Genomic DNA, 12,500 nt, shown 5'->3' on the forward strand with positions numbered 1-12,500 from the left:
GCACTAATCTCTAAACACTCTTAAATCAAGACACATTTACTGGAGAAGAAGCAAAATGACTGAAGATATCAAAAACAAAAGAAGTGAGTTTGTGCTGAGAACACAAATAAACGCGTCTCTCGTGATGAACACTGCGTGCGTGAGACACATGCATTTATCAATGTAACACTTTTAAAACGTTTTTTAATCAATGTAACACTTTTATATTCTTTTATCAATGTAACACTTTTCTACATACTTGTATTAATGTAACACTTTCATATGCTTTTATCAATGTAACACTTTTATATTCTTTTATCAATGTAACACTTTTATACATACTTGTATCAATGTAACACTATTAAACGTTTTTATCAATGTAACACTTTTAAAACGTTTTTTTATCAATGTAACACTTTTATACATAATTGTATTAATGTAACACTTTCATATGCTTTTATCAATGTAACTTTTATATATACTTGTATCAATGTAACACTTTTAAACGATTTTGATCAGTGTATCAATATAACACTTTTATATGCTTTTATCAAGGTAACGTCTGTGCTTTTATCAATGTAACACTTTTATATTCTTTTATCAATGTAACACTTTTATATTCTTTTATCAATGTAACACTTTTTTAATAGGCTATACATTTCTTAATGTAACTTTTATATTTACATCAATGTAACTTTTATATGCTTTTATAATCAATCAATCAATCAATCAATCAATCAATCAATCAATCAACCAACCAACCAACCAATCAATCAATCAATCAATCAACCAATCAACACACAGACAACACAAACACTGAAACCTCTCAGAGCTGATATATGAACAGTCAATCAGATTTGCGGATCAGAACTAACTGTTGAATAGAGTTTGTGTTTACCAGCATCCAATCACAATACAGAATCTGAACCATCTGTTTCACAAAATGAATAAAACATCTACAAAAACACGCAAAGCTGTGAAGTCTGACATAATAACCGCTGAATATAAACAGAGCATTTACATGGATGGAAAAATAACAAGAACAAAAACCTATTTTCAAAGCGCTAACGATCAAATGGAGAATCTCACAAAGGAACATGAAACTCATGGAAATGAGAATCAGATGAAAAAAACAAGAGTTTCTTCACAAAAGGGTTAGGAGTCAAAGTTTCTTCAGAATCACTTTAATCCCACACAAACTCGAAACAACACATGAATATTAACGTGTTCAGCAATGGCGTCCACACGGACTCTTCCTAAAGAACTTCATCTGCGATGGATCATGGCTCAAATGCTCTCTGAACAGATGTTTGCAGCCGCTTATGAACAGATTACTGATGCGGTTTTGCAGAATGGATGAATACAGCATCACTGCACGTCTAGTTGAGTATCTGACAAGATAAAAATATGCCTTTTTAATCACAAGAAGCCCAAAAGCTGATGACTTTTTAAGTCTAGGATAAAATATGTCTTCTGCCAACAGCAGATTCAATCATCTCACTAGAGGAGGCCGTGGCTTCAATTATATCCACACCTCTGGCAATGAAGGAGAATCATTTTCCTGGCAAAAAATGCTTTCTAACTTAGTATTTTTGTCTTGTGTCCAGTTCAAATATCAAAAAATTCTTAAACCAAGAAGCATTTGTCTTGTTTTCTAGGGAAATAAATCAAATTCAAGTGAGTTGTTGCTAATAAAAAGCTATATTATCTGCCAATGTGGTAAGAATAACATTCTTAATTCAAACAGAAACAAGATTATTTTTCTTTCCCCATTGGCAGATCATTTTGCTTGTTTTAAGCAAAAACTCCCTTCATTTTGATTTATTTCCCCAGAAAACAAGACATAATATCTTATGGCATTTTACTCATCTAGTGAATGCATCTTGATTTAAGAATGTTTAGATATTTGGACTGGAAACAAGACAAAAATACTAAGTAAGAACAGCATTTTTTGCCGTGTTCCTAACGGATCTGAACACTGGCGCCTATAAGTCGTGTCTGAAGCTGAAGACGGGATTGAGATACGATTGTCCTCTGAGATCATCAGACAGAGAACGCCTGAAGAATGTTGGCGCGATTTTACAGAGTGAATCTGAAGGGCGTTCATGCAAAATGCTTCACTTAAAAAGCCTCTTTAAAGAACCACTGAGAGTCCATCTTCACAAGAGCTCCGGCGCTTCATGTTGAAAGGAGAAACACTACAACTGCACTGCAAAAGTGTTGTATATTCATGAAGGCCACTCAGGCGAACGATTCCTTTAACTTCCTCATGTACGTGATAAACTAATCGATCACTAAACAATCACGACAGCTCACGCCACTGAAAGCTTCAGTCACTAAACACTTCTTATTCTTGCTCGGCGTATAAACACACTAAACTAGGGGTGTAACAATATATCGTGTCACAATATGTGTATAGTTCACCCAAAATGAAATTATTGTGTGTGAAGAATTTCAAGTTTTCAGAGTTTTAGTGCCAGTACTACATTAAACTACTATATATAATGTTGAATATAATGTATAATAATGCAGTGGGGGAATATTTGTGGGTCCTGATAATGCCACATGTCTGATGTTACCAGTAAAAAGTGGCTACATTATTTTAAATATATCTAGTCAGTAAAAGAGCACAAGCATATTCATCTACAATAATTCAGTATTTTCAGAATCATGAATATTGTTATTCTGGCGTCTCTATTGTCCTGTGCTTTGGGTTTCAGCACCAAGTCCCAAAAGCCGATTCATTTACACACACAATGTAATACCAAATTTAGCATTTTAATCAACAGTGCATTTTTTGTTAACCTTTTATCACACGTTTTTGAGTATCGCAATAATATGGTATTGTGAGTTCAGTATCGGGATATGTATCGGATCGTGACATGAGGGGATCGTTACACCTCTACACTAAACCAAACAAACTCTGTCCATATATAGAGGAATAATTCAAGTAAACATCAAACCAGTGGTTTGTGATGAAGTGAGCTCAGGGTTAGTATGAGTGTCAGTGGTTATAGGGTTTGATCTCATCACAGTCTCAGTCGGTGTTTGTGGATAGAGTGAGTGAACTCACCGAGCACAGAGAGCTCGCAGGACGCGGAGATGTTCTGGTGTTTGTTCTGAGCGACGCAGGTGTAGACTCCCGAATCGTCGTCCGTGACGCTGAGGATCAGGAGGTTGCTGCCGCTCAGCAGAGAGTATTTCTTCGATCTGAGAGAGAATCAGTCACACAGACACACCATCAGTCTTTACTTCAACAGCTGAGGTATTCCCAGAAGATATGAGGATTTCCTCGGACACGTCTGAGAGAGAATGAGAACGCTACAGCTGAAGCCAGGCACTCGGGTCTTCTGCTCTCATTTCAAGCTTTAATAAAAGTTTATTAGTATAGAGATCAGCTGCCAAAAGTGTCAATCGACCAAAAGTCAATAACATTTTACTATTCAGTTAGAAATTAATACTTTTATTCATCAAGGATGCATTAAAGACAGTAAAGACATTTATCGGGTCCTATTTTAACGATCTGAAACACAAGTAACTTTGTGGGCGGATCTCGGGCGCTGTTGCTATTATACCGGCGGGATAAATGACTCTTGCGCCCGATGCAAATCTAGAATGTGTTGGTCTGAAGAGCTTCATTACTCATAGGTGTGGTTTGGGCATAACGTGAAATAAACCAATCAGAGCGTCATCTCACATTCCCTTTAAGAGCAGGCGCGCTTGTTCCATGGCGGATTGCTATTATAACGGCGGATTTGCCAGGAGCGGTTCACAGCCGAGGAGACCGACGTTCCCGTCAGGGCCGTAAAACACAGAGAAGTGACATTGGGGACGGAGAAACACACACAGATTAGCTTTGGTTAAACAGGCGTATGATAATTTGGGTAAATGTGTAAGCTAGATTTATGCCTATTTTTCACATCTTCATGGACACCACAATGATTTCCCTCGTGTGGAATATTTTTCCTTGTAATAATGTATGGTTTTCTAAAAATGAGAACTGCTGCTTCTGTGTAGATGACACACGCTACATTGATTATGGCCAAGCATGCGCCCTTAAAATAGCATCTGAATAACATGTGCAACGCGTCACTGACTTTAGACGAGGTTTCTCCTGGTCAGAGGAGGAATTGTTTTCTGAAACTGCAAAATAGCACCAGGGAACGTTTGCGCCGGAACACGCCGCCTCTTTTCCCTGAACCGCCCCCGGGAGCGCAAGTTCATTCCCGAGTTTGATGATACATGCGTCGCTGAACAAAGTCAATTGCGCTGGGTGCGAGATAGGGCCCATAATGTTACACAAAATTCTTTGTCAAATAAATGCTGTCAAAGAATCCTGAAAAATAAAATGTATCACGGTTTCCACAAACATATAACTGTTTTCAACACTGATAATAATCATAACTGTTTCTTGATCATCAAATCATCATATTAGAGTGATTTCTAAAGGATCATGTGACACTGAAGACTGGAGTAATGATGCTGAAAATTCACAGGAATAAATTACACTTTACTGTATATTCACATAGAGAACAGCTGATTTACATCGGAATAGTATTTCACATTTTTACTGTATTTTTAATCAAATAAACGCAGCCTTGGCTAGTGTAAATATAATGTATTTATCAGCAGTTTATAGTTGTGTTCCTCATGATGTGTGTGTGTTCCTCATGATGTGTGTGTGCTCCTCATGATGTGTGTGTGTTCCTCATGATGTGTGTGTGTTCCTCATGATGTGTGTGTGCTCCTGATGATGTGTGTGTTCCTCATGATGTGTGTGCTCCTCATGATGTGTGTGTGCTCCTCATGATGTGTGTGTGCTCCTGATGATGTGTGTGTTCCTCATGATGTGTGTGCTCCTCATGATGTGTGTGTGCTCCTCATGATGTGTGTGTGTTCCTCATGATGTGTGTGTGCTCCTGATGATGTGTGTGTTCCTCATGATGTGTGTGCTCCTCATGATGTGTGTGTGCTCCTCATGATGTGTGTGTGCTCCTCATGATGTGTGTGCTCCTCATGATGTGTGTGTGTTCCTCATGATGTGTGTGTGCTCCTCATGATGTGTGTGTGCTCCTCATGATGTGTGTGTGTTCCTCATGATGTGTGTTTGTGCTCACCTGCTCTGGACGAGCTCGGTTCCCCTCATCCAGTGGAAGGACGGGTTTGGAAACCCGGAGGCGGAACATTCCAGAACCGCATCTGTTCCCTGAAGAGCCGAAACCTTCTGAGGTCTCTGGAGGAACACCAGACCTCTCGCCACTCCAGGCTCTGCTCGACACACACACACACACACACACACACACACACACACACACACACACGCGTTAGATTACACACATACATGCATCTGATTGTTTATTCTCGCTCTGGTCAGGAAGCTTCGTCTCTGGAGGCGCATATGAATGTATACCGCAAAACATGATGTTCTTCCGCTGTATTTTCGTCAGTACAAACATCTTAATATCTTCAGTCATTGTTCTTCTCCAGTAAATGTATCTTGATTCAAGAATGTTTAGATATTAGTGTTGGAAAACGAGACACTAACACTAGCGGTGCGTGTCCACTACAGCGGCTAAACTCTAATGGCTAATGTGTTAAATCTATGTTAATGATTGTGTTTAATCTATGTTTTTTTCAACACACGGACAATATAATCATCGATATATTGACAATATATCAAGAGCCACACGATTACATTTGGAAATAGACAAGCTTTGTTTCTAAATGCCACAAGCAAAGATATCCTGTCAATTTTATAAACGTTTGTAAACCTAGCCAGTAAAATCACAATGAACACATCCACACTGAAATATTTAACATATATATAACAACTGCAAAGCGTCTCATTTGTAAAATAAAATTATTTGCGCACAAAATCTACCCTGGTAATCCAGAGTTCTCGCGAGAGCACAAGTTGAATTTGCTCAGCGAGTTACTCTGGCGTCGTGTAATGATGCTCATTAAATATGCGCTTGTATCCGAGCTGCACCAATCACAGCGGGTTATCTGATATAGGCGGGCCAGAGGCGAGATGACGACAGCGCTGTGACGGCGAAGTCATTAGTAAACATTGCAAGATGGCTCTGGATGAACACCAGTTGTTTGAAACGGCTTTGGCCGCTACAATGAACGAGTTAGACTTGGCTTTTAATCTAAAACAGGAACAGAAGACGCCGCTCGAATCCTTCCTTTGCAAGAAGGGCGTTTTTGCTGCTTTGCCGACTGGATTCGGCAAGAGTCTAATCTACCAGTTAGCTGCGCTGGTAGCTGAGCGTATGGGGCTTGTTGTGATTGGTCGTAGTGTTATCCAATTGCGTGCAGTGAGATTTTCAAACGCATGCTTGGTGCCGCCCCTCGAGCTGGCCGAGCTTCATTAGTCGACGCCAGACCATTTATCTTTCAGATTTGGGTCTGGATTTCCAGGCTACACAAAATCCAGCATAAACTCTATTCAAATATTTTTAAACTCTCAAGACAGACGTCACAACCCGAACCTCACAGCGATTGGCTGCCGACCGCGTTTTTCGCTTGATATTTGCATAAAGTCGAGAACCGCCCAACCTTTTGACACTCTCAACACTCTCAATCCCACAATGCACTGCGTGAGCGTGAGCTCGACTTCCATAGGAATTAATTAAAAACGTTCGCTCCGCTCGCGCAGTGCCAGTGGACACACACACACACACACACACATAACTAGAATCCTTTTAATGCAGTTGTTTCTCGTCTAGTCTCTGCATTTCTGTGACCTCTGAACTCTCAGGATAAATTGAGCACAGTTTTCCTCCTGTACGCCTGCAGGAGCGTTTCCTCCCAGAATGCCCTATTTCAGTCCGTCTGGGCCTTTAGAGACGCTTCCCATCAGATCCACCGTTTGGCAGTCAGAAAACACACCAGTCAGTTCTGGCCGGAGGGGATTCACTCTTTCCCATAGTTTCCCATCTAACACTCCAGGAACAGCTTCAGTCCATCATCACACACCTGATCATCACACTCACACACCTGAGTGGGACGAAGATGGGGCCGACATTCATGAGAGAACAGCTGAAATGGATCGGTCTCATTAAACCAAATGTGTAGTTGCTATAATCATGTCAACAGTTTAACTAACTATCTCAGCAGGGTTCAGCTGAAACTGACAGCAGAAAACACATTCACCCTCACCGCAAGAAACAGAGTTTGTGCATCAACAAGCGTTTTCATGCATGTGTTTCAAGCCCCAAAAAAAACTTAAATCAGGAGCGACAGCATTTCTCCTGATTTCTGGTCTTGTTTAAGGAGAGCATTAGTAGAATATAAAGGAGACTGGAATCATTAGCAGGACGCTGAGGTCACTGACTCAAACTGGACTAACAAGTCATTGATTCTCGTACATTGATCAACGAAAATGTCAGAGCTGCAGAAATCATTTATGGAAAATGACTGATATTTGAGCGCTGATAAGCTTTTGCTACACTTTCATTTGTTATCGTAAGCATTCCATTCACTGGATGGAACAAAATACACATTAAAGGGATAGTTCACCCAAAAATGAAAATTCTATCATTGTTTACTCACCCTCAAGTTGTTCCAAACCTGTATGAGATTCTTTGTTCTGCTGAACACAAAGGAAGATATTTGGAAGAATGTTTGTAACCAAATAGATCTCGGTCCCCATTGACTACCATAGTATATTTTTTTCCTACTATGGAAGTCAATGGGGACCAAGATCTGTTGATTACAAACGTTCTTCCAAATATCTTCCTTTGTGTTCAGCAGAACAAAGAATCTCATACAGGTTTGGAACAACTTGAGGGTGAGTAAACAATGATAGAATTTTCATTTTTGGGTGAACTATCCCTTTAACATGATTTGTTCAAATATAAACTGTAAATACACTATATTGCCAAAAGTTTTGGGACAACTTTAATGATATCCCATTCCTGATCCGTGGAGTTTAATATGGACCCTTTGCCGCTATAACAGCTTCAACTCCTCTGGGAAGGCTTTCCACAAGGTTTAGGAGTGTGTTTATGGGAATTTTTGCACATTCTTCTAGAAGCTCATTAGTGAGGTCAGGCACTGATGTTGGACGAGAAGCTCTCAGTCGCCGCTCTAGTTCATCCCAAAGCTGTTCTCTCGGGTTGAGTTCAGGACTCTGTGCAGGACAGTCCAGTTCCTCCACACCAAACTCCTCATCCATGTGTTTATGGTCCTGCTTTGTGCACTGGAGCGCAGTCATGCTGGAACAGGAACATCCCCAAACTCTTCACACAAATTTGGGAGCATGAAATTGTCCAAAATGTCTTGGTCTGCTGAAGCATTAAGCTTTCACTGGAACTAAGAGGCCGAGCCCTGAAGAACAATCCCACACCATACCACCACCCCCCCCTCCACCAAACAGCCCCACACCATAACGCCCCCCCACCCCCCAAACAACCCCACACCATAATCCCCCCTCCACCAAACAACCCCACACCATAATCCCCCCTCCACCAAACTTTACACTTGGCACAATGCAGTCAGGCAAGTACCGTTCTCCTGGCAACAGCCAAAACCAGACTCGTCCATCAGAATGCCAGACAGAGAAGCATGATTCGTCACTCCCCAGCAAGCAATAGCCGTCATTTCACAGTCTAGGTTAACTATAGACCTGATATAGTCCGGCTATGAGTAACACACTTCTAGCCAAAATAACCTTGAATTTGGTTACATGTCACTTTTGCCAAAGTAACTTGCGAGATGTTTGATATTCCATCATGTAGGCAAAGTAAACAGTGATTACAAGGTGTTTGGTTTCATTTCTTCACTCATTTAATTTCTTTGTTATCTGGTTGTTGACTAGTCTATTATTGGGCGATAGTTTAGACGTCTATTAAATTTTCATTGACAGTTCAAATTTTGCCTTGTTTTAGCCTAGATGTCTGGGCTGTGTTTGGACGGCTATTAGACGTATTTTAAATGCAAAATTGCTTACTAGGTCCAGAGAACACGTCTCCACTGCACTAGAGTCCAGTGGCGGCCCGCTTTACCCCACTGCATCCCCCGCTTTACCCCACTGCATCCCACACCTAACACCACTGCATCTCACCCTTTACACCACTGCATCTCACGCTTTACTCCACTGCATCCCACGCTTTACACCACTGCATCTCACGCTTTACACCACTGCATCTCATGCTTTACACCACTGCATCTCATGCTTTACACCACTGCATCCCACGCTTTACACCACTGCATCCCACGCTTTACACCACTGCATCCCACGCTTTACACCACTGCATCTCACGCTTTACACCACTGCATCTCATGCTTTACACCACTGCATCTCATGCTTTACACCACTGCATCTCATGCTTTACACCACTGCATCCCACGCTTTACACCACTGCATCTCACGCTTTACACCACTGCATCTCATGCTTTACACCACTGCATCCCACGCTTTACACCACTGCATCTCACGCTTTACACCACTGCATCTCATGCTTTACACCACTGCATCTCATGCTTTACACCACTGCATCTCATGCTTTACACCACTGCATCCCACCCTTTACACCACTGCATCTCACCCTTTACACCACTGCATCTCATGCTTTACTCCACTGCATCCCACGCTTTACACCACTGCATCCCACGCTTTACACCACTGCATCTCACGCTTTACACCACTGCATCTCATGCTTTACACCACTGCATCTCATGCTTTACACCACTGCATCCCACGCTTTACACCACTGCATCCCACGCTTTACACCACTGCATCCCACGCTTTACACCACTGCATCTCACGCTTTACACCACTGCATCTCATGCTTTACACCACTGCATCTCATGCTTTACACCACTGCATCTCATGCTTTACGCCACTGCATCCCACGCTTTACACCACTGCATCTCATGCTTTACACCACTGCATCCCACGCTTTACACCACTGCATCTCACGCTTTACACCACTGCATCTCATGCTTTACACCACTGCATCTCATGCTTTACACCACTGCATCTCATGCTTTACACCACTGCATCCCACCCTTTACACCACTGCATCTCACCCTTTACACCACTGCATCTCATGCTTTACTCCACTGCATCCCACGCTTTACACCACTGCATCCCACACTTTACACCACTGCATCCCACCCTTTACACCACTGTATATCATGCTTTACTCCACTGCATCCCACGCTTTACACCACTGCATCCCACCCTTTACACCACTGCATCTCACGCTTTACACTACTGCATCCCATGCTTTACACCACTGCACCCCACGCTTTACACGACTACATCCCACGCTTTACCTCACTGCATCCCACGCTTTACACCACTGCATCCTACGCTTTACTCCAATGCATCCCACGCTTTACACCAATGCATCTCAAGCTTTACACCATTGCATCCCACCCTTTACACCACTGCATCTCACGCTTTACACTACTGCATCCCATGCTTTACACCACTGCACCCCACGCTTTACACCACTATATCCCACGCTTTACCTCACTGCATCCCACGCTTTACACCACTGCATCTCATGCTTTACACCACTGCACCCCACGCTTTACACCACTACATCCCACGCTTTACATCACTGCATCCCACGCTTTACACCAATGCATCCCACGCTTTACCCCACTGCATCCCACGCTTCACACCACTGCATCTCAAGCTTTATACCACTGCATCCCACACTTTACACCACTACATCTCACTCTTTACACCACTGCATCCCACCCTTTACACCACTGCATCCCATGCTTTACACCACTGCATCCCTCGCTTTACTCCAATGCATCCCATGCTTTTCCCCACTGCATCCCACGCTTTACACCAATGCATCCCATGCTTTACCCCACTGCATCCCACGCTTTACACCACTGCATCACACGCTTTACACCACATCTCACACTTTACACCACTGCATCCATCGCTTACACCACTGGATCCCACGCTTTACAAAACTGCATCTGACGCTTTACACCACTGCATCCCACGCTTTACACCACTGCATCCCACGCTTTACAGCACTGCATCCCACGCTTTACTCCAATGCATCCCATGCTTTTCCCCACTGCATCCCACGCTTTACACCACTGCATCCCACGCTTTACACCACTGCATCCCACGCTTTACAGCACTGCATCCCACGCTTTACTCCAATGCATCCCATGCTTTTCCCCACTGCATCCCATGCTTTACACCACTGCATCACACGCTTTACACCACATCTCACACTTTACACCACTGCATCCATCGCTTACACCACTGGATCCCACGTTTTAGAAAACTGCATCTGACGCTTTACACCACTGCACCCCACGCTTTACACCACTGCACCCCACGCTTTACACCACTGCATCCCACGCTTTACACCACTACATCCCACGCTTTACACCACTGCATCCCACGCTTTAAACCACTGCATCCCACGCTTTACCCCACTGCTTCCCATGCTTTACCCCACTGCATCCCAAGCTTTACACCACTGCATCTCAAGCTTTACATCACTGCATCTCAAGCTTTACCCCACTGCATCCCACGCTTTACACCACTGCATCTCAAGCTTTACACCACTGCATCCCACGCTTTAACCCACTGCATCCCACGCTTTAACCCACTGCATCCCACGCTTTACTCCACTGCATCCCACGCTTTACTCCACTGTGCTAGACTAACCGAGACTTGTTAAAGCATACAAAGCTTGTTGTATACTGTTGCCCTCTTGTTGGTCTGATTGATTCTTTTGTTCTCCTCATTTGTAAGTTGTTTGGGATAAAAGCATCTACTAAATGATTAAACGTAAATGTAAATGATCCAGCGAGACTCACCCGGTAGGACTCTCAGGTCGGCGTCCGTGCCGGTGCGGGAGCTTCCGGGATTCTCTGCCAGGCATCGGTACGTGGCCGAGTCAGGCGGCTGAACCCTGCTGACCTGCAGTGACCCCGAGGGCAGGATGACCACTCTGCTCTCCGGGTCAAAGGTCAAGGGTAGGTCCTCCCGGTTCTTCTGCCAGCGCACCACAGGCATGGGCTCCCCGGTGACCTCACACCTCAGAAGAGCAGTGTCACCCAGGTGTGTGGAGACCGACTCCGTGGGGACGACCACTCGCAGAGGACCTGAGGGAGAACAGCAGAGACGCAAGACATAAGGTGTGTGTGATTGAATGAGTGAGTGAGTGAGTGAGTGTGTGATTGTGAGTGTGTGTGTGTGTGTGTGTGTGAGTGAGTGAGTGTGTGAGTGTGTGTGTGTGAGTGACTGAGTGAATGAGTAAGTGTGTGTGTGTGTGTGTGTGTGTGTGTGTGTGTGTGTGTGTGTGTGTGTGTGAATGTGTGTGAGTGTGGATGTGAGTGTGTGTGTGCATACACAAATACATTCACTTGTATTTGCTTGCTTCATTCCGTTCTGATGTCACAATAGTTACTGTTACAGTTTAAAGACTTTTTGTAGCAGTAAATGAATAAATAAATAATTGACAATTTATTCTGTTTTAGGTCATTTCGATAGCTTTATGGTTTTTGTATGTGAGGAATGCACC

The 12,500-nt window shown here is 43.2% G+C and overlaps 1 protein-coding gene across 1 annotated transcript in view; it reads right to left on the minus strand.

The window, feature by feature from the left end:
* The window catches only part of dcc (DCC netrin 1 receptor), a 220,807-nt gene that overhangs the window by 96,018 nt on the left and 112,289 nt on the right, over positions 1-12,500 (minus strand). The window contains exons 3-5 of the mRNA XM_084414580.1: positions 11,794-12,081; positions 5,097-5,247; positions 3,053-3,189 (exon numbers count right to left, since the gene is read on the minus strand). Of these exons, the coding sequence (XP_084270706.1) occupies positions 3,053-3,189; positions 5,097-5,247; positions 11,794-12,081 (576 nt within the window). The remainder of the gene's footprint in view (positions 1-3,052; positions 3,190-5,096; positions 5,248-11,793; positions 12,082-12,500) is intronic.

This window comes from Rutilus rutilus (genome assembly GCF_951802725.1).
Source record: "Rutilus rutilus genome assembly, chromosome: 7".
In the NCBI taxonomy this organism is placed as follows: Eukaryota; Metazoa; Chordata; class Actinopteri; order Cypriniformes; family Leuciscidae; genus Rutilus; species Rutilus rutilus.